This window comes from Anomaloglossus baeobatrachus, chromosome 11, assembly GCF_048569485.1.
Source record: "Anomaloglossus baeobatrachus isolate aAnoBae1 chromosome 11, aAnoBae1.hap1, whole genome shotgun sequence".
Classification (NCBI taxonomy): domain Eukaryota; kingdom Metazoa; phylum Chordata; class Amphibia; order Anura; family Aromobatidae; genus Anomaloglossus; species Anomaloglossus baeobatrachus.
Genome location: NC_134363.1, coordinates 178,839,373 through 178,860,352, shown reverse-complemented (window position 1 = coordinate 178,860,352; position 20,980 = coordinate 178,839,373). Strand labels below are relative to the sequence as shown.

The 20,980-nt window shown below is 44.2% G+C and overlaps 1 protein-coding gene across 1 annotated transcript in view; it reads right to left on the bottom strand.

Moving 5' to 3' along the window:
• The window catches only part of LOC142256812 (indolethylamine N-methyltransferase-like), a 58,611-nt gene extending 39,942 nt beyond the window's left edge, over window positions 1-18,669 (bottom strand). Inside the window, exons 1-2 of the mRNA XM_075328706.1 lie at window positions 18,511-18,669; window positions 1,436-1,643 (exon numbers count right to left, since the gene is read on the bottom strand). Of these exons, the coding sequence (XP_075184821.1) occupies window positions 1,436-1,643; window positions 18,511-18,661 (359 nt within the window). The 5' untranslated portion in view covers window positions 18,662-18,669. The remainder of the gene's footprint in view (window positions 1-1,435; window positions 1,644-18,510) is intronic.
• Window positions 18,670-20,980: the final 2,311 nt, after the last annotated feature.

The window sequence follows — 20,980 nt, the reverse complement described above, 5'->3', positions numbered from 1 at the left end:
GGAAGAAAAGTCCTCTGAGAGCCATGACTTGTTCATCTTGGTTCTTTTAGAGACACAGCGAGGGGACTCCAACCACAGTCTCCCTCGTTTCCACTAACTGGGCCACACACACCCCACTTGACTGGCATCGGTTGAGCCCCCTTTTGAAAAAGAAAAAGATGGTTTGCATGAAGCACTCTCAAAAATACGCGTGCCTTTCCCGTCCCCTGGCTGACCCAGGGGAAGAAAAGTCCTCTGAGAGCCATGACTTGTTCATCTTGGTTCTTTTAGAGACACAGCGAGGGGACTCCAACCACAGTCTCCTTCGTTGCCACTAACTGGGCCACACACACCCCACTTGACTGGCATCGGTTGAGCCCCCTTTTGAAAAAGAAAAAGATGGTTTGCATGAAGCACTCTCAAAAATACGCGTGCCTTTCCCGTCCCCTGGCTGACCCAGGGGAAGAAAAGTCCTCTGAGAGCCATGACTTGTTCATCTTGGTTCTTTTAGAGACACAGCGAGGGGACTCCAACCACAGTCTCCTTCGTTGCCACTAACTGGGCCACACACACCCCACTTGACTGGCATCGGTTGACCCCCCTTTTGAAAAAGAAAAAGATGCTTTGCATGAAGCACTCTCAAAAATACGCGTGCCTTTCCCGTCCCCTGGCTGACCCAGGGGAAGAAAAGTCCTCTGAGAGCCATGTCCACATTGTCAGTGGACAGACATGTGTGCTTATCTGCCAGCAGACCCCCAGCAGCACTGAAGACAGGTTCCGAGAGAACGCTGGCTGCAGGACACGACAAGATCCCCAAGGCGTACGTGGCGAGCTCAGGCAATTTATCAAGATTGGAAGCCTAAAATGAGCAGGGCTCAAGTTGCACAATAATGGAATCGATGTTAACTTGCATATACTCATATATCTGTGTGTCCTCCTCTTTTTCCTTGTCCAGCTCTTTTGTTTTCACATGAGTATATGTCCTTGTCACTTTCCCATGTGTTGTGAGTTGTTTGTCACCTTTTGGACACCTTTGAGGGTGTTTTCTAGGTGTTTTTCTGTGTTTGTGATTGCCTACCCCTGTTTCCTATGCAGTTCGAGTTCGGTTCGTCGAACGTTCGACGAGCCGAACTCGAACGGGACCCCCGTTCGGCGAACCGGCCTCGAGCCGAACCGGGACCGGTTCGCTCATCTCTAGTCGGAATACCAAACACTAAACCTCGGGTTCGCTAATCTCTACTCATTATTATACAGAACCATGATTGATCTGAGTGGATAAAAGTAGACTTTTCTAATGAAATCCGAGTTTTAGTTTTAATTATCTACCAAAGTAATATATAGTAAATAGAAGATATACTGTGCAATAATCTCCCACATTTGCCATTATTTTTCTAGTTCAGAAGAAAAACATATCAATGATATTGGGTTCCTCCTAATGTTTAGGCAAATACCTCACCTGCTTTCTTTATTGTCTACATGAAATTTTATGGCATGTCCCCAGTCAAATGCTCCTGTACGTTCATCCACCCATCTCTTCAGCTCCATGATGCATCTGTCTTGGATCTTCAGCACTATGATGTGTTTGAAAAAGTCGCAGGCTGCAAACAAATGATGAACCATGGAACCATGACTGAGGTCAATCAAGATGTCTCCATTAATATGACCTGCAGAAAAAAAAAATCGATATTTTAAAATTTCCATTCAAACAAACCAGAAACAGGATTTTCCATTAACTAAAAACAAATTTTCCATTAAAAATTGCATCTCCTAATACTAGAAAGAAAATTCAAAGTTAATTTTTCCAATGTGGTCTATAGGGGGTGGAAATAGACAATATTGGTAAAGTCTTAACAATGGTCTCAAGGTTGTCAAGTATTTAAAGCTGATTTCAGACAGATAGATACAATATAATAATTGTAATATAGAAAGGATCAAAGGATTACCTGATATATGCACCTAGTTGGACTAATAAATAATATGAAAGAAATTGGGCAATTACCCCCTTCAAGACTGGGAAATTTCCAGTTCTTCCCCTTTTTAATCTTTTTTTTCTTTGAAAACAGACACATGAGGACTTGATATTTATAGGAAATGTTGTAGTTTTGAACTTTATCCTGTAATATTGTCACACAGTCTGCCAGGCATAAGGGAACTCCTTAGTAGACTGGGGACACAATACAATGGTAGGTCCTGGTGCTTGAAAAAGGGAAGCAGGATTACCTCCTACACTGTCCAGAGATCCCTTCCCCCTTTCTCTGATCACTTGCCAAGGCCCTTGCTTTTTTGAACTTACCCTGACTAGTGAGAAGGAGAGTCCGAGCACTAGTATCACCACTACAATAATGTAACACAAGGGTAGGGAGACAGACAGGGAAAACTAGACATGAAAAGGAAAACATATATCAACCTATACAAGAATGTGAGTCAGGAATCCACCAAAAAATTAAATGTAAAGACTTAATTTATTAGACATATAACATAAATAATATACAGTACAAGACAACACAAATGGGTGCTCATCAAAGAATCCAAGTAAGGGGGGGCACAGAATTGCAGGACAAAACTACATCAATAGGGTAGGTATAAAGTGAATGTGCATAATAGCAGCAGGGTAATAATATGTAATGAAAAAGTCTTCTAAGCTCACCGCTAGAAATAAAGTACACATTAAAAATAGTAATCAGCCAGGGGGGCCAAGAGCATCATGTGACAAAAAAGTCACCCATAATCCCCTAAATGTCCTGCAATATAGGTCCCTCCAATACCCCTACTCGCGTTTCGCGTGGGCTTCTTCCAGGAGGTCATACGGTTAGTGTATGCAGTGGAGTTTAAATAGTCCCAATACCTTATGTCCGTCCATACCGTCATTAAAGTGTGGCACATGCGCAGTCCGCACACGCACCGGGCGGAGGCCGCGTCAGCCATCCAGCGACGGAACTGAGGAGAGGAAATCCCCTGTGACGTCATTCTCAGACGGTGGATAAAGGAGGGCGTCAGCGGCTTCCATCCGCCAATCATGGACCACGCATGCACGCTCCAAACAGGTAGGATTTGCTATCACGCAGGAGCCATCTTGAAAGGGGAAAAAGCCGACAGAGATAGATGTCGCAGGGCACCATAGTTAGAAGGTCACCATCAGACCGCACAATATTCAGAATGTCTCAGCACTAAGTGGCAAAACACAGTGGGCCATCCAAAATACATATACATAATAATAAAAAAAGACATTTAAATATTTAATATAAGTTAGAAGAGGATGGGAATCTTTCCACTGTGTGATGGTTGTAATGGAGAACCGGATAATGGGAGCAAGGATCAAGAGATCGGCACCATAAAACGCACTATAAACAGATAAAAGAACACACAAATTAAAATGGAGAAAGGGATATGTTACGGTTGCTGCGAGCACTGGAGACTATGTCCAGATTTCTTGCTACTGCACATGTGCGAGCGCTGGAGACTAAGTCCAGATTTCTTGCTACTGCACATGTGCGAGCACTGGAGACTATGTCCAGATTTCTTGCTACTGCACATGTGCGAGCGCTGGAGACTAAGTCCAGATTTCTTGCTACTGCACATGTGCGAGCGCCGGAGACTAAGTCCTATCTTGGAGCCATTGCACATGTGTGGGTGACATCATCGCTGACACGAGGTCACATGTCTCTGACACCTTCTATGCCGATTGGTCGCTGGTCATGTGCTTGTGATGCCTTGCTCGGTGATAGGCCAGCATGACGTCACTCCTGTCGTTCTGGCAGCGGATTGGCTCTGGTGTCCTCCATCTTGGATGAGGCACAGAGTCTATATAAGACCCTGACACACGCCGCATGGCGCTCAGTCCTCTTGGTTCATGCATAAGAGTAGACGCTCTGTGCGCGTTCCTCTAGGCATTCCTCTGTCTATGCTAGGTGAGCGCTACCGGCAGGGTAGCGTTCTTATACCTTACAGCTTCGGCTGCTCTCCGTATCCTTACCTCTTAGGGGAGCGGACATAGGCAGGTGCCTGAGACACATGGTCTGGCTGGGCCTTGTGGTTCGACTCGTAGGTGGACGTTGCCGCTAGGGTAACGTTCCTTATACTGCGTCTGGCAGTTGTTCGTATCCTCGCACACTAGGGGAGCGAACAGAGGTAGGAGCTTTGTGCGGCTTACGCTGCTGTTCGTCTCTTTTGCACCACTAGAAGAGCGGACCTAGGCAGGTGCCATATCTAGTGGTTCGTGTCCTCGCACACTAGTGGAGCGAACGCAGGTAGGAGCTTTGTGCGGCTTACGCTGCTGTTCGTCTCTTTTGCACCACTAGAAGAGCGGACCTAGGTAGGTGCCATTTCGCACACATTGCCTTTGTCTCTGTGATTATTAACAGAGATCATTCCACACACCCTCCAAGTAAGGGAGGAATTGCTTTACTTACTTATTATATCCTTCTGTGAGTTAACAGAAGTATTGCACTCTGCCATAGTCTGCAGCAGAGTCTTTGCACGGTGGACCCTGACTGTCTGATACTCCTTTAGGTTATTATCAGACAGCCCCCCGTAACATTAGGACTGAGCCAAGGGTCTGGCAGTTATGGCAGAATATCAGCAATTACACCGTTACATACAAGTACTTGAGTCACGGCTCAAGAGTATAGAGGACAAACCTCAGACCATGGTGACATCTGCACATGATCCTCGACTTGCTCTGCCAAACAGATATTCTGGCGATGCCAGATCATGTCGTGGTTTCATTAGTCAGTGTCAGATACACCTAGAGGTCAACTCTTCTCGCTTCTCTACGGAGAGGTCCAGAGTAGGCTTTATCATCTCCTTACTTCAGGACAAAGCCTTAGAATGGGCGACTCCCCTATGGGAGCGCTCTGATGTGGTTACTCTGAGACATCAAGACTTTCTTGATGCTCTTAAGGCGGTATTCATGGGTCCGCAGGTTACCCATGATGCGGCCCTGAGACTGTTAGATCTATCTCAGGGTTCGTTATCCACTAGTTCTTATGCCATTGCTTTTAGAACTCTGGTGGCAGAACTAGATTGGCCAGAGAAGGTGTTGATTCCTATCTTCTGGAGAGGGTTGGCAGGCTATGTCAAGGATGCTCTTGCTACTCGTGAGGTCCCTGCTTCTCTGGAGGACTTGATCACAGTAGCAACGAGGATCGATGTACGCCATAAGGAACGTAGACTCGAGGTCTCTTCCTCACGCCCTAAGCATCGGGCTATTCCAGTTGTTGAGGGTCCACTACCATCTTCCTCAGCATCTGAAACATCTTCCACTCCTATGGAGTTAGGTCATACGTCTTCCAGACTACGCAAATCTGGTCCTCCTATATGTTACGTATGTCGTCAGGCTGGGCACTATGCCAACAAGTGTCCTAGTCGTCAGGGAAACTCCCTGGCCTAGTAACCATTAGAGGGGGGTTACTAGAGACGTCTTCTGCACCCTCTAAGTGTTGTATCCCAGGTCAGCTCTCGTTATCTGAGAATACATGTCCTATTATGGCTTTTGTGGATTCCGGAGCTGACGGGTCTTTTGTGTCCTCAGGATTTGTAAAGGAACACAATATTCCCTCTATCATGTTAGAGGCGCCTATTCCTGTCCGTGTTGTTAATGGAACTATGTTGTCTGACTCCATTACATTGAGGACAGTTCCCTTGCGCCTTTCCCTGTCTCAGGGTCACATAGAGGAGATTTCTTTTCTTGTTTTGCCTGAGGGTATAGACGACGTCCTTCTGGGTCTTCCATGGCTTCGTACTCATACTCCTCACATTGACTGGGAGTCTGACAGCATTATTAGTTGGGGTTCGAAATGTCAGTCCCGATGTCTTCCCTTACCACCTAAGGTCATTGCGGTTGCATCTACTGATCTCTCTCCCATACCTACACCCTATTTGGATTTCGCTGACGTGTTCTCCAAACAGGGTGCTGAGGTTCTTCCACCCCATAGGCCGTATGACTGTGCCATAGACCTTATCCCAGGTTCGGTTCCACCTAAAGGCAGGGTTTACCCCCTGTCGATACCTGAGTCGGAGGCCATGTCGACCTATATAAGAGAGAGTTTAGAGAAGGGGTTCATTCGTAAGTCTGTCTCTCCCGCGGGAGCTGGGTTTTTCTTTGTTCGGAAGAAAGAGGGTGATTTGCGTCCCTGCATAGATTACAGGGGTCTCAACGCAATCACAATAAAGAACAAATACCCATTACCTTTAATTTTGGAGCTCTTTGACAGACTGAGAGGAGCTCAAGTTTTTACGAAGTTGGATCTGCGGGGTGCGTATAACTTGGTACGAATCCGAAAGGGTGACGAATGGAAGACCGCTTTTAACACCTGAGACGGTCACTATGAATACCTCGTCATGCCTTTTGGGTTATGTAATGCACCCGCAGTATTTCAGGACTTTGTAAACGATGTGTTCAGGGATTTACTGTTATCCTCAGTAGTGGTGTATCTGGACGACATCCTGATTTTTTCTCCTGATCTGGAGACTCATCGTCAGGATGTCGTTCGTGTCCTTTCCCGTTTAAGGGAGCACTCATTGTTTGCTAAACTCGAGAAATGTGTATTCGAGCAGTCCTCATTGCCTTTTTTGGGTTACATTATCTCACAAGAGGGCCTGGCTATGGATCCTGCGAAGCTCTCTGCTGTCCTGCAATGGTCCGAACCTCATTCCTTGAAGGCGGTGCAACGCTTCTTAGGATTCATAAATTATTACAGGCAGTTCATACCCCATTTTTCTACTTTGGTGGCCCCTTTGGTGGCCTTGACTAAGAAAGGTGCTAATCCCAAAGCCTGGTCTACTGAGACATCTCATGCTTTTGAGGCAGTAAAAAGACACTTTTCAACTGCTCCCGTTCTTCAAAGACCCGATGAGAGTAAGCCCTTCCTCTTAGAGGTTGATGCCTCTTCAGTGGGTGCTGGTGCGGTCTTGTATCAAAAGAACGGTGCAGGTAGAAAAAGGCCGTGTTTCTTCTTTGCGAAAACCTTTTCACCGGCAGAGAGAAACTATACCATTGGGGATAGGGAACTGCTCACCTTGAGATTAGCCTTGGAGGAGTGGCATCACTTGCTGGAAGGAGCGAAACATCCTTTCCAGGTCTATACAGACCATAAGAATCTGACGTACTTACAAACCGCTCAGCGTCTGAATCCTCGCCAAGCCCGCTGGTCCTTGTCTTTCTCCCGCTTTCACTTCTCCATCAACTATCTGTCTGGGAGTAAGAATAACAAGGCAGACGCCCTGTCTCGCTCTATGCTTTCTACCCAGGAAGAGATTGACGAACCTCGTCTTATCCTTCCCTCCAGGGTTTTTCATACGCTCTCCCCTGTGACGTTAGACCAAATCCCACCGGGCAAGACCTTTGTTCCACCTGATCGACAGAATGATATACTGTCATGGGCCCACACCTCAAAGGTGGGTGGGCATTTTGGTATTAGGCGGACACGAGAGTTACTGGAGAGGTGGTATTGGTGGCCACACTTAGCCAGCCACGTCAAGAGATATGTCGGTTCCTGCTACTCGTGTGCTCGCAACCGTCCATTACGGCAGAGACCGGCTGGGCTCTTGCATCCATTACCAGTGCCAGATAGACCATGGGAGGTGGTAGGCATGGACTTTGTGGGTGATCTTCCATGTTCACAGGAACATAGATTTGTGTGGGTCATTACGGACCATTTCTCCCGGATGGTTCATCTCGTACCGTTATCGAGAATCCCATCTTCCAGGGTACTAGCCAAACTATTCCTCAAGCATGTCTTTAGGCTTCACGGGATGCCAGATCGTATCATTTGTGATAGAGGCCCGCAATTTACTTCCCGTTTCTGGCGAGATCTTTGTAGCCTTCTGCAAATTGAGTTGAATCTCTCTTCGGCATACCATCCGGAGACCAATGGTTTGGTTGAGCGTACCAATCAATCTATGATTATATACCTTCGACACTTTGTTGCTGAGAACCACAATAACTGGTCCTCCCTCCTACCCTGGGCAGAATTTGCCCTTAACAATTCGCTGGCTGAGGCCACTGGGCAGACACCGTTCGTACTCAATAATGGGCAACACCCTAGGGTACCGGTACCGTTTCCCGCTGCTGCACCCCCTCCTCTTGTGGCCGACTGGGCAACTAGTGCCAGAGAGGTTTGGGATCGGACTCAAGAGTCGATCCAAGCAGCTAAGGACCGTATGAAGACGGTGTCCGATCGGTTTCGTCGCCCGGCTCCTGTCTTTTCTCCAGGGGACTTTGTGTGGCTCTCTGCAAAACACGTGAAACTTAGAGTGAGCTATGTCAAATTTGCTCCTCGCTTCCTGGGTCCTTATGAGGTTCTTCGACAGGTAAATCCTGTAGTCTACCAATTGAAGTTACCCGTCCATCTTAGGATTCATGACAAATTCCATGTCTCACTGCTAAAGCCGGCTATTTTACCTCACGCTCGGGAAGTGCACTCTCCTGCCTCTGATTCCTCTCGCTCTAGCTATGAGGTACGAGCCATAGTTGGTACTAAGATGGTTAGAGGGCGCAGGTTCTTCTTGATAGATTGGGAGGGTTACGGCCCGGAACATCGCTCTTGGGAGCCTGAGGAGGCTGTCCATGCTCCCGACTTAGTTGCCGATTACCTGCGTCGCCGGGAGGGGGGCCCTTGAGGGGGAGGTACTGTTACGGTTGCGGCGAGCACTGGAGACTATGTCCAGATTTCTTGCTACTGCACATGTGCGAGCGCTGGAAACTAAGTCCAGATTTCTTGATACTGCACATGTGCGAGCGCCGGAGACTAAGTCCTATCTTGGAGCCATTGCACATGTGCGGGTGACATCATCGCTGACACGAGGTCACATGTCTCTGACACCTTCTATGCCGATTGGTCGCTGGTCATGTGCTTGTGATGCCTTGCTCGGTGATAGGCCAGCATGACGTCACTCCTGTCGTTCTGGCAGCGGATTGGCTCTGGTGTCCTCCATCTTGGTTGAGGAACAGAGTCTATATAAGACCCTGACACACGCCGCATGGTGCTCAGTCCTCTTGGTTCATGCATAAGAGTAGACGCTCTGTGCGCGTTCCTCTAGGCATTCCTCTGTCTATGCTAGGTGAGCGCTACCGGCAGGGTAGCTTTCTTATACCTTACAGCTTCGGCTGCTCTCCGTATCCTTACCTCTTAGGAGAGCGGACATAGGCAGGTGCCTGAGGCACATGGTCTGGCTGGGCCTTGTGGTTCGACTCGTAGGTGGACGTTGCCGCTAGGGTAACGTTCCTTATACTGTGTCTGGCAGTTGTTCGTATCCTCGCACACTAGGGGAGCGAACAGAGGTAGGAGCTTTGTGCGGCTTACGCTGCTGTTCGTCTCTTTTGCACCACTAGAAGAGCGGACCTAGGCAGGTGCCATATCTAGTGGTTCGTGTCCTCGCACACTAGTGGAGCGAACGCAGGTAGGAGCTTTGTGCGGCTTACGCTGCTGTTCGTCTCTTTTGCACCACTAGAAGAGCGGACCTAGGTAGGTGCCATTTCGCACACATTGCCTTTGTCTCTGTGATTATTAACAGAGATCATTCCACACACCCTCCAAGTAAGGGAGGAATTGCTTTACTTACTTATTATATCCTTCTGTGAGTTAACAGAAGTATTGCACTCTGCCATAGTCTGCAGCAGAGTCTTTGCACGGTGGACCCTGACTGTCTGATACTCCTTTAGGTTATTATCAGACAGCCCCCCGTAACAGGATATATATAAAAATTCTGCAATATAAAAGGAGAGCACAGATGTACACATAATGGGGACTATGTCATGTCAAAAAGGCACATAAGACCAAAACAGAAAAAAAAGGGAGTGGGTGGAGGGGGGGAGGGGAAAAAAAAAAGGGGGGGGGACTTCTGGAGAAAGGGACAATGGCCACCTCTTTGTGAAATATAAGAATCTTCTGAATAGAAGGACTCGCATATTGTGGAGTAAATCATTTTTAGAATGGTATATTTCTAGGGGATTTATTCCTAGTGGCATACAGTTTCAAATATTCCCCTCCTTTGAGATCTATGATCAGGAAATTAAGGATGAATGGGAGGATGTGGCAGCTAAATGTTCAGTGGGATTTATGAAATTACTCATCAAGTTAAATGAGAATACCCTGAGGGAGATTGACCAAGAGATTGAGGGCGTACCACATGATATGAGTAAAACTCTGACCCCTGAGGGTATATCCAAAATCAAGGGAGATTTGGATTTGGAATTCCAGAAATGGGAGAAAGAAATTGTGACGGCTAAATCCAAAAAGTATCAAAGGGATTTGAGGGATTTTCAGAAAAAGCAGGTCTAGAAGTGGAGACACTCCCGTCCTGGAGTGCATGGTCCATCTATTAACCGTTCAGAATCACACACATCAATTTCATCTATTGACGATGACCCGGTGGTCAGACCCAAAAATTCCAAGCAGTCAGGATTTGGGTCTAAGCCCGTGGGAAGTATTTCATCTATTACAAGGAGTCATTCCAGAAATAAACGTGTGATCACACCTCCCCCTAATGAACCGAAGCAGAATAGATTCGAGGTGATTAATTTATCTACATTTCAAATATCTAAAATACAACATGATGTATTGAGTCTGGGTCTGACGTTTGTGTCTAGTAACAACTTCAACTTTTTTACAGCACTAAAGGATCTCCATTTATTTGCGAGAAAGTTGGTCCTGCAACAACTCCATTTCAGACCCCCTGAGGATGTCGGCCTAAATTCTACCATGGAGCAAAATGCTTTACGTATTCTAGAGGATCTGGAGTATGAGTCGGAATCTAGTGCTCAAGGTAAATTTCCTTATGATACTCGCCCCAGCTGTACCACTTTTCCCCCCTTGTCCTTGTGTCCTCAAGTAGATATTTTTACGAGGTTAGTAACTGAGGACCTGAAAAAACTGGACAATAAATCCAAAAAGGATAATCTTACATCTCTACAGAGGCACACATTGCGCGAGCTCCAGTCCATGAAAGGCATTGTCATTAAACCAGTGGACAAGGGGGGAAATGTCGTCATCTGACCAACTGATAAGTATGAAAAAGAGGCACTAAAACAATTGCGTCAAAAAGACACATACTTTTTGTTACCATCTTGTCCCCTTGAGTCTTTTGCTAAGGAACTTCGGGTGATTTTGGAGGCAGCTTTTGACTCTGGTGTAATTCCAAAAAAGGTGTTTGATGGGTTGACGACGAAATTCCCGTTTGTCCCTACTTTCTATCTATTACTAAAAGTGCACAAGGACCACCTTAACCCGCCGGGGCGTCCGATTGTCTCTGGCATAGGAAGGCTTTGTGATCCGTTATGCAAATTTATTGATTTTTATTTGAAACCTCTTGTTGAGACGATCTCCTCCTATGTCAGAGACACTACTGACGTCCTGAAGCAGGTGGATGGGTTACATCTTGATCCTTGTGCACTTTTGGTAACGGCAGATGTGGAGTCATTATATAAGATCATCAGTCATACTGACGGCATGACAGCTGTTGCCTTTATTCTTAGGATGAGTAACATCGATTTGGCTCTCTGCGATCTAATTCTGGAACTTTAAGAGTTTATTTTGACTGATAACTTTTTTACTGTTAGGGACAGATACTACTTACAACGACGGGGGAACACAATGGGGGCGGTGTGGGCGCCATCTTTTTCAAAAATGTTTTAGGCTATTGGGAACATGAGATCTTCCAGGATGGTGCCTACGCCGTCTCCCATGTATCTGGAAGGTTTCGTTATATTGACGATTTGTTTTTTATCTGGAAAGGCACGATCCCTGAGTTACATGAATTTATGCTGGGTCTAAATAACAACAGCTTTAATATCAGACTAACATATAAGTTTCACCCCCTGTCCATTGAGTTTTTGGACATTAAATTTCATGTACAGGATAATGGATTAATTCAGACCAACGTGTTCCGTAAGGATACGTCGGTCAATTATTTTCTTCATGCGTCATTGGCTCATACCAGACCATCCATCTGCGCTATCCCAACAGGGAAATTCCTTAGAATGCGTCGTATCTGTTCCTCTGATTACAATTTTGAAAGACAGGCCTCTGATTTGAAATCACGGATCTTGGAACGGGGATATAGCAAAAGGACAATTTAGCAAAGATATATGCGGGCCAAGCACTGTCACCTACTCAATCCCAATTTGAAACCTAAAAATTATACTAACGGAATTAGATTCATCTCTATGCTAAATCATCAATGGGACAACATGAGGAATATTCTGTTCAGACATTGGTCCATTTTAAAAACCGAGCCCTCCCTCTCTGATTTCCTTTCTGATACCCCATTGATGACAGCACGGAGGGGAAAGAATTTGAAAGATCTTTTAGTGAGGAGCCACTATGTCACTAAACAACCAGGCATTTTTGGGATGGGCAAACAAAGATGGGGGTGTTATCCATGTAGTGACTGCCTGGGCTGCAAGAATATCATTAGAGCCACCACGTTTTTATCAGCCAATCGTTCACAGAAATATAAAATTACAAATTATATATCATGCCGAACCTCCTGTGTGATCTACTATGCTACGTGCACATGTGACCTTATTTATATCGGCTTAACTTCTCACAAATTACGTGTCCGTACTTGCAAACACGTTCATGATATTCTTGCAGCCCGTGATGTAGAAGACGTCACTTTGTTAAAAACCTTACCAAGGCACTTCCATAAATTTCATGATTCATGCAACCCTAAATTGCATGATTCATGCAACCCTAAATTCCTCAAAATCAGAGGTATTGACCGTTTGCACTGTGGGATTCGGAGGGGCGATGTACAGCGCCGTTTGGCACAATTAGAATGCAGATGGATTGTTACTGTGGGCTCAATGGTACCAAATGGTTTAAATAAGAAGCTTACCTTTTCATCATTTTTGTAATATATCCAATTAATGTTTTAAATGAGAAACTTTTTTAACTATCCATCTGTGTACATGGGCCCCCTCTTTCCTCCTTTACCCCCCTTTTTTCCCCCTTTTTTTCCCCCCTCCACCCCTTAACCCCACACTCACCCCCTCCACCCACGCCCTCTTTTTTCTTTTTTGGTCTTATGTGCCATTTGACATGATATAGTCTCCATTATGTGTACATCTGTGCTCTCCTTTTATATTACATAATTTTTATAGATAAACCTTTCTCCATTTTAATTTGTGTGTTCTTTTATCTGCTTATAGTGCGTTTTATGGTGCCGATCTCTTGATCCTTGTTCCCATTATCCGGTTCTTCATTACAGCCATCACACAGTGGAAAGATTCCCATCCTCTTCTAACTTATATTAAATATTTAAATGTCCTTTTTTATTATTATGTATATGTATTTTGGATGGCCCAGCTATGTTTTGCCACTTAGTGCTGAGACATTCTGTATATTGTTCGGTCTGATGGTGACCTTCTAAATATGGCGCCCTGCGACATCTATCTCGGTCGGCTTTTTCCCCTTCCAAGATGGCGCCTGTGTGATAGCCAAGCCTACCTGTTTGGAGCTCGCATGCATGGTCCTTGATTGGCAGACAGATGCTGCTGACGCCCTCCTTTAGCCACTGTCTGAGCATGACGTCACAGGGGATTTCCCCTCCTCAGTTCCGTCGCTGATGGCTGACACGGCTTCCGCCCGGTGCGTGTGCGGACTGCGCATGCACCACACTTTAATGGCAGTATGGATGGACATGGGGTATTGGGACTATTTAAACTCCACTGCACACACTAACTGTATGACCCCCTGGAAGAATCCCAAGCGAAACGCGCATAGGAGTCTTAGAGGAACCTATATTGCAGGACATTTAGGGGATTATGGGTGAGTTTTTGGCACATGACGCTATTGGCCCCCTTGGCTGATTACTATTTTTAATGTGCACTTTATTTCTAGAGGTGGGCCTGGAAGACTTTTTCATTACATATTATTACCCTGCTGCTATTATGCACATGCACTTTATACCCACCCTATTGATGTAGTTTTTTCCTGCAATACTGTGCCCCTTCTAAACTTGGATTCTTTGCTGAGCACCCATTTGTGTTGTCTTGTACTGTACATTATTTATAATATAATAATAATAATAATAATAATAATAATAATAATAATAATAATAATAATAAATTAAGCCTTTGCATTTAATTTTTTGGTGGATTCCTGACTCACATTCTTCTATAGATTTATATTTGTTCTTGAGTCACTACCTATTATTCTTTATTGTCCTTGGTTATATTTGGGGGTGTATGCTGGGTTCAGATTTTCCTGTGACTCCCCTCCCTACCCCAGTTTTTTTCAGTTCAGATGTTGTTAACATGAAAAGGAAAACACTCCAAGCTCCTCCAATACAGCTCAACTGCCAGATGTAATTGTCATGACACCTAAGCTTCTTCTAGAGACTAGTAGTAAGGGAAATACTGAACTCTTTCTTACTTATTTGGTGGTGCTCAGGTAGGATCTCAATCCTTTTATGCAAACAAAAAAGACCCGGCACTCAAATTACCATGTTGCGGTGAGTAAATCTATTTAATGGAGGATCAACAGATGAGTGTAAAATGTGACGTTTCGGTCAACAGGACCTTTTTCAAACATTCATTTAGCCAGGGGAGGAAAGAGGACGTCGCGGTACACTTCCTCACTGCAATACATTGCCACATCACCAGTGTCTGTCCTCTTTGCTCCCCAGGCTACAGCACTAAGGGTATATTTGAAAAAGGTCCTGTGGACCGAAACGTCATGTTTTACACTAATCTGTTGACCCACCATTAAATAGATTTGTTCATCGCAGCATCGTGATTTGAGTGCCGGGTCTTTTTTTTTTTGTTCTTGAAGAGACTGGCTCCTTCTGAAGTGGAAAGCATAAGAATGAAAATTCTATAACCTGCATCAGGTGGTAAGACAAGGTACTATTTTTAGAAAAGTGAAGTGGTCACCAAAACCTGAATTGAGAGTAAGGTTCCAAAGAATAGTCAGATAGGAGTTTTTAACGCGAAAGCTCCAAAAGAAAGCAGATTCATTTGATCACAAGCTGCAGACCTAATAAGGCATTGTGACCTTCCGGTGCCAGACTGATCCGCAGTCTTCCCAGAGCAGGGCACTCCCATGTAGAGATGAGAGAACCGGTCGCGGTTCGGCTCGAGGTCGGTTCGCCGAACGGAGGTCTCGTTCGAGTTCAGTTTGATGAACTGGTTCAGCAAACCACTCGAACCGCATAGGAAACAATGGGAGGCAATCACAAACACATAAAAACACCTAGAAAACACCCACAAGGTGTCCAAAAGGTGACAAACAACTCACAACAAGACACAAACACATGGGAAAGTGACAAGGGCATATACTCATGTGAAAACAAAACAGCTGGACGAAGAAAAAGAGGAGACACAGATATAGGCATGGCACGCCCTTCTAAAATCATGCAAAACACCGCAAGGGGACTCTAAGCGGAGTCTCCCTTTTTTCCAAAAATTGGGCCACACAGACACCTCTTCAGTGGCAGCACTTGTGTCCCTGTTGTACACTTCACAGGTAGATTTGCATCAAGCACATTCAAAAATACACCATCCTTAACTGTCCCCAGGATGACACTGGGGTAGGTAGCAAAGTCTTTGCTGAACCATGACTTGTTCATCTTGGCTCCTTTTAAAAAACACAGCAAGCAACGGTTACTCCAAGCGGAGTCTCCCTTTTTTTCAAAAATTGGGCCACACACACCCACCCCTTCAGTGGCAGCACTTGTGCCCCAGTTGTACACTTCAAAGCTAGATTTGCATCAAGCACATTCAGAAATATGCCATCCTTAACAGTCCCCAGGATGGCACCGGGGTAGGTAGCTAAGTCTTTGCTGATCCCAGCTCTGTTCATCTTGGATCATTTTTAAAAACACTGTAAGCAAGGGTTACTCCAAGCGGAGTCTCCTTTTTTTCCAAAAATTGGGCCACACACACACCCACCTCTGCATTGCACAATGAGCTTGAGTGTGCAATGCAGAGGTGCTGCACATAGATTTGCACTAGTGGGACACTAATGGAAGTCCAACAGCCACTTTTAGAATGCCACTAAGTTTACTCAGTGTTTGCTAGTATAATGGCTTAGTAACAATGAGTTTGAGTGTGCAAAAGGCAGGAGGGTACAGTGGCAGGGTTGTGGGTCAGTGTACAGGAAAGGAAGCCTCACTTTCTATCCCTCCTAATGGGGAAATGCAGCGAGGAAGTCCTTGAGCTTAGCTACACAGACGCTGTTATCTTCTGTGGCTGTTAAAATCTGTTTCCACGGACCTGACTGTCACCTATGGCTCTGAGCCTGCTGTTATTAGCCCTTACAAGGGCTAATAGAAACTTATATCCCTATTCTGTATAGCGCTGTGTGTAGAGAGTACACAGCAGTATCGGAGACAGGAGCTGCGCCATCGGTGACTGACACCCAGACGCAGAAGAGATAATGGCGTCCGGACAGGCAGATACCCGTTTTTATAATGCAGGGACATGTGACATGGACATCCTATCACACATGCCGTTGCTTCTCTGGCTAAAAGTTCACTTAGCTGTGTGTGTGTCTGGGATTGGCTGACATGCTGGGCCGCCCCACTACACGCACGCGCTTAGGGAAGGAAGACAAGGGAAAAAAAAATGGCGATTGCCATTATCCCAGCAGCAGTGATCTCAATGCGCTGTTCCCGCACACTATACGCTGAAATTTTATAATAGTGTGAGTCACAGAGTGACTTACACTATTACAGTGGAAAGCCAGCTAGTAATTAGCTGGTCTTTTTGCTGCTAGAACTGTTCTCGAATGTAACTAGAACTATCGAGCTTTAGCAAAAAGCTCGAGTTCTAGTTCGATCTAGAACACCCCCCAAAATCACTCGAACCACGAACTGGAGAACCACGAACCGCGCTCAACTCTAGTCCCATGACAAATATATAGTAAAATAGTAAAAAAATAAAGTGTAAAATGGTGAAAAAAAAACTATTCCAAGGGTTTTGTTTTTAAAGCATTGATTATACGGAAAAACGACCCTGCAGCATGACTGTTCAAGTCAGAACCTCAGGTTGATGGTCGTGGTAATCATGGGGGACAATATCTATTATAATTACCTTGGCTTCCATGTTAAATCATCTATATCCCCCAACCATATCATGGGGGATCCATTGGGCACCAGTGCATGTTATTAGCCATGCAAATGACACTAGCTTTGGCAGCTGCTGTCATACACCCCCTGAAACCTCATGACATCATTTTATGTGATATGGTTGTAAAGTGTGTCTGAATTAGGTCAGAGTGCATTGAGAGAAAATTTTGCATTGCACTCTGCTCCTTTCAAGACAATGCTACTGCTCATATCTGCAAGTTTTTCCTCAGGCCTAATCAGACTGGGGAAAAAAATTGCAGCATGATGCAATTGACTGGGAGTCTCTCATCACTCGCACCCATAAAAGTGCGATTGAAACATCGGACTGCACTCAGATGCCATGAAAGTGCAGAGCAATATACGAGAGGCCGACAATGGAGGAGATGGAGAGAATAATACCTCCTTCCCCTATGCAGCTGTGATACGATTGCAATATCGGAAAACAGCTGCATGAAACTCAGTTCAGGCTCGCAGTAGACCCTGAGCTGGGTGTCATTAGCATATCGCATTTGATGATCTTGCATCCGATGCCATATACTCGTGCGACTCCAGCTTTATGCAAGATGTGACAGAACTTCCAGAAGAAAAAACTATGTTTGAAATAACGTTCTAAGCAGGCAGAAAAATAAGGATCCTAACTGGTGAACCTCTCTATTAACTTAGCAGTACTTCAAGGGAACATTTCATCAGGTTTGTGTACCTTAAAGGGAGCCTGTCACCAGTTTTGAGGCCTATAAGCTGCGGCCACCTCCAGTGGGCTCGTATACACAGCATTCTAACATGCTGTATATAAGAACCGAGGCCGCTGTATAGAAAGTTAAAAATCAATTTATAATACTTACCGAACGGTACTTACCTCCTCTTTCAGCCATCTTCGTTCTCTTTCTGAAACCTATGTGAATGACGCGTCTTACATCATCCACACTCGCCGGCATTGAGGCCCTGCGCAGGCGCACTACAATACTTTAATCTGCCCTGCTCAGGACAGATCAAAGTGCGCCTACGCAGGACATCAATGCTGGCGAGTGTGGATGACGTAGGACGTGTCATGCACCCTGGCTTCAGAAGAAGGAAGACCAATATGACCGAAAGACGAGATGACGGCACTGAAGAACGGAGACACCCATTTGACCAGTTCGCACCAGAACAACCTTCTAGGTAAGTATTATAAAGTCTTTTTCATGTTCTACATAGTGGCCTGGGCTCTTATTTACAACTTTTTCTATGTTTCTGATTATGAAAGACTGGGAAACAATGACTCTACTCAACCCATAGACCTTATATTCTACATCATATTTGATGGCTAGAGCTTTGACCAACTTCCTTTGATTTATAATAAATAGAAGGCAGTGGGTTTACTTTTTTCTGATCAGTTTAGCCCTTACAAAGAAATGCGTCCAAGTTTTATCTAGTTCTTTACAATTGTAACCAACAGAAATATAGAAAGATTAAGATACATACCCTTTGTGAAAGTTTTTGTAATATTTTCCATTGGAAATTTTATGGAATCTTCTCCGAAGACCATGTCTTTTTTACCTGAAAAGTAAGTCTCCAGATCCTGTCTGGAATCAAAGCCATCTACGTGGTAGAGCTTATAGCTGCACGAATCCATCGTGTAATCTTGTGTCACAGACGGGGTGGCTTCTTGTACGCTGGTGCTCAAGAGCTTAATATAATAAGTAGTAATCAATTTACAAAGCGGTAAAAAGTAATTATCAGGTCACGAGTCATCACCTTCAAATAGAGACATAGGATTGTATCATTACTTACATGGGGATCAAGTAATATTGACTTACAAATATTGCAGACAAATAGTGATCAAATATTGAACGAGTGAATATGGCCTAGGAGAAACACATGACAGAATATCTCAAACTATGAAAAGTGCCTTTTCAAGGACATGTGTGAAAGCCAAACTGCTTGTGTGCATGTAATAGAAGTTACGACGAGCCACTAATAAATGCAGGAGAACATGCAGTATAAACACACACAAGACAATTTCATTTAGTGAAAAAATACAATTTTTTTTTAGTATAAAAAGATAAAAACAAACAAAAAATGGAAATGGATCGAAATTGTCAGGGATAAAGATAGAAAAAGACAAAAAGGTCTGATCCTGCCAGGTTACACAGTGAATATGCAAAATGGAAAAAAGTTGAATATGACATGGCAAATAACCACACCACCGAGAGGAGTAAGTGCAACAAAAAAAGTCTGAAATCATGTCAACAAGTCATGTCTTTTTTTCAACAAGCCCTAAAAAGCTTAAAGACTTACAAAACAAATTCCTGCATGTAAACAAGGGCATAAATGTCGACCATGAGACAGACAAAGGGCAAATTGCCAAAAAATGCAGTGGTAACAGTTACTTCAATCGGTGGTGCTATAGGCAGGAGGCCACGGAGAAGAGAGGAGACCTAAAATACGTTTCACATATAGGAAATATTACAGATTCATCAGCAGAGGCAGAGGATCATGGCACCTGTTAGAAACATGGCCTTTAAATAGTCACATAGATGAACCATGTGACCGCAGTCCTGGTCACATGAGCACAAGATCTGGCTTTTGACTCAGGATTTTCCTATATAACCAAAAGCCAGTGCTATACTGGCACTATCAGGCTGATTCTATACATACCTTTAATGGTCAGCTAGGATGTATATGTTTTGAAACACAAGAAAGTTAACTTTGTAAAATGTACAGCTTTTTGAATGGCAGCAGCTGCCGATCAGCTGATAGCTGCGATGGGTTTTGATAGTGATCCTTACCCCCCATGCCTGTCCTAATCCTTGTAATTTATGCTAATTATATTATAGAATCGTTTTACTAAGTGGCTAGAAGGACCTGTACTGATGTCATACCCATGTGACCAGAAAGGGCGGGGCCTCAGCCAATAGAAAAGTAATGTTGCTTCCTGGTATCAGCTTTGTTGGCTGAGGCCACTCCCCTTCTGGTCGCATGGGTATGACATCAGCACAGGTCCTTCTAGTCACTTAGTAAAACAATTGTATAAGAGAATTAGCATAAATAACAGGGAAGGAGGACGGACAAGCAGGGGACGAGAATCACTATGAATACCTATGAATACCCACCCCCCGCTATCAGCTGATCGGCAGCTTCTGCCCTTCAAAAAGCTGCTCATTTTACAAACTTAACTTGTTTGTATTTCAAAACCTATACATCCGAGCTGACCACTAAAGGTCTGTATAGAATCAGCATGATAATGCCAGAATAGCACAGGCCTTAGGTTATACAGGAAAATCCTGTTGACTGGTGCACTTTAAACAACTAGATGAAATTTGCTTCTTGCCTTAGGATATACTTTACTGTTAGTGGATGATCGGTTCTCCTGATCATCATGTTCTGTCAGTATTTGTTGATGATTACTTTAATAAACAATGATTGATTGCTCTCAGTGAGAGAAACAAAATTAAAATGTTGTAGTTGTGATACCTTTTAATGGCTAACTAAAATAATTTTATTTTAGTTAGCCATTAAAAGGTATCACAACTACAAAATTTTAATTTTGTTTCTCTCACTGAGAGCAATCAATCATTTTTCAACTGGCTAACACGGTACCAAAACCTTTTTCTTTTAACTTTAATAAACAAGAAACATTGTTCATTTTATTGATGAAGAAATCCTAAGAAATTGGATGAATATATGATGTCTCTTCATCCATTTTTAATGTTTTCATGCATTTTATAAACATTTTAGAATATTATTCATTGCAGAAGGCATTTCGTATTTCAATGATTATCACAACGTTTTGGTATTTTTTATTTTTTTTTTCCCTTTACAGAAATTCTTTAGACAGATAAGACTGGAAAGTTTTCAGTAAAATTATATTTTTTACTACATGTAATACATTTCTTCCCTTCAAACATTTTTAGGTTTCTTTCCTGGGTAAGTAGAATTTTTCTCAAAATGT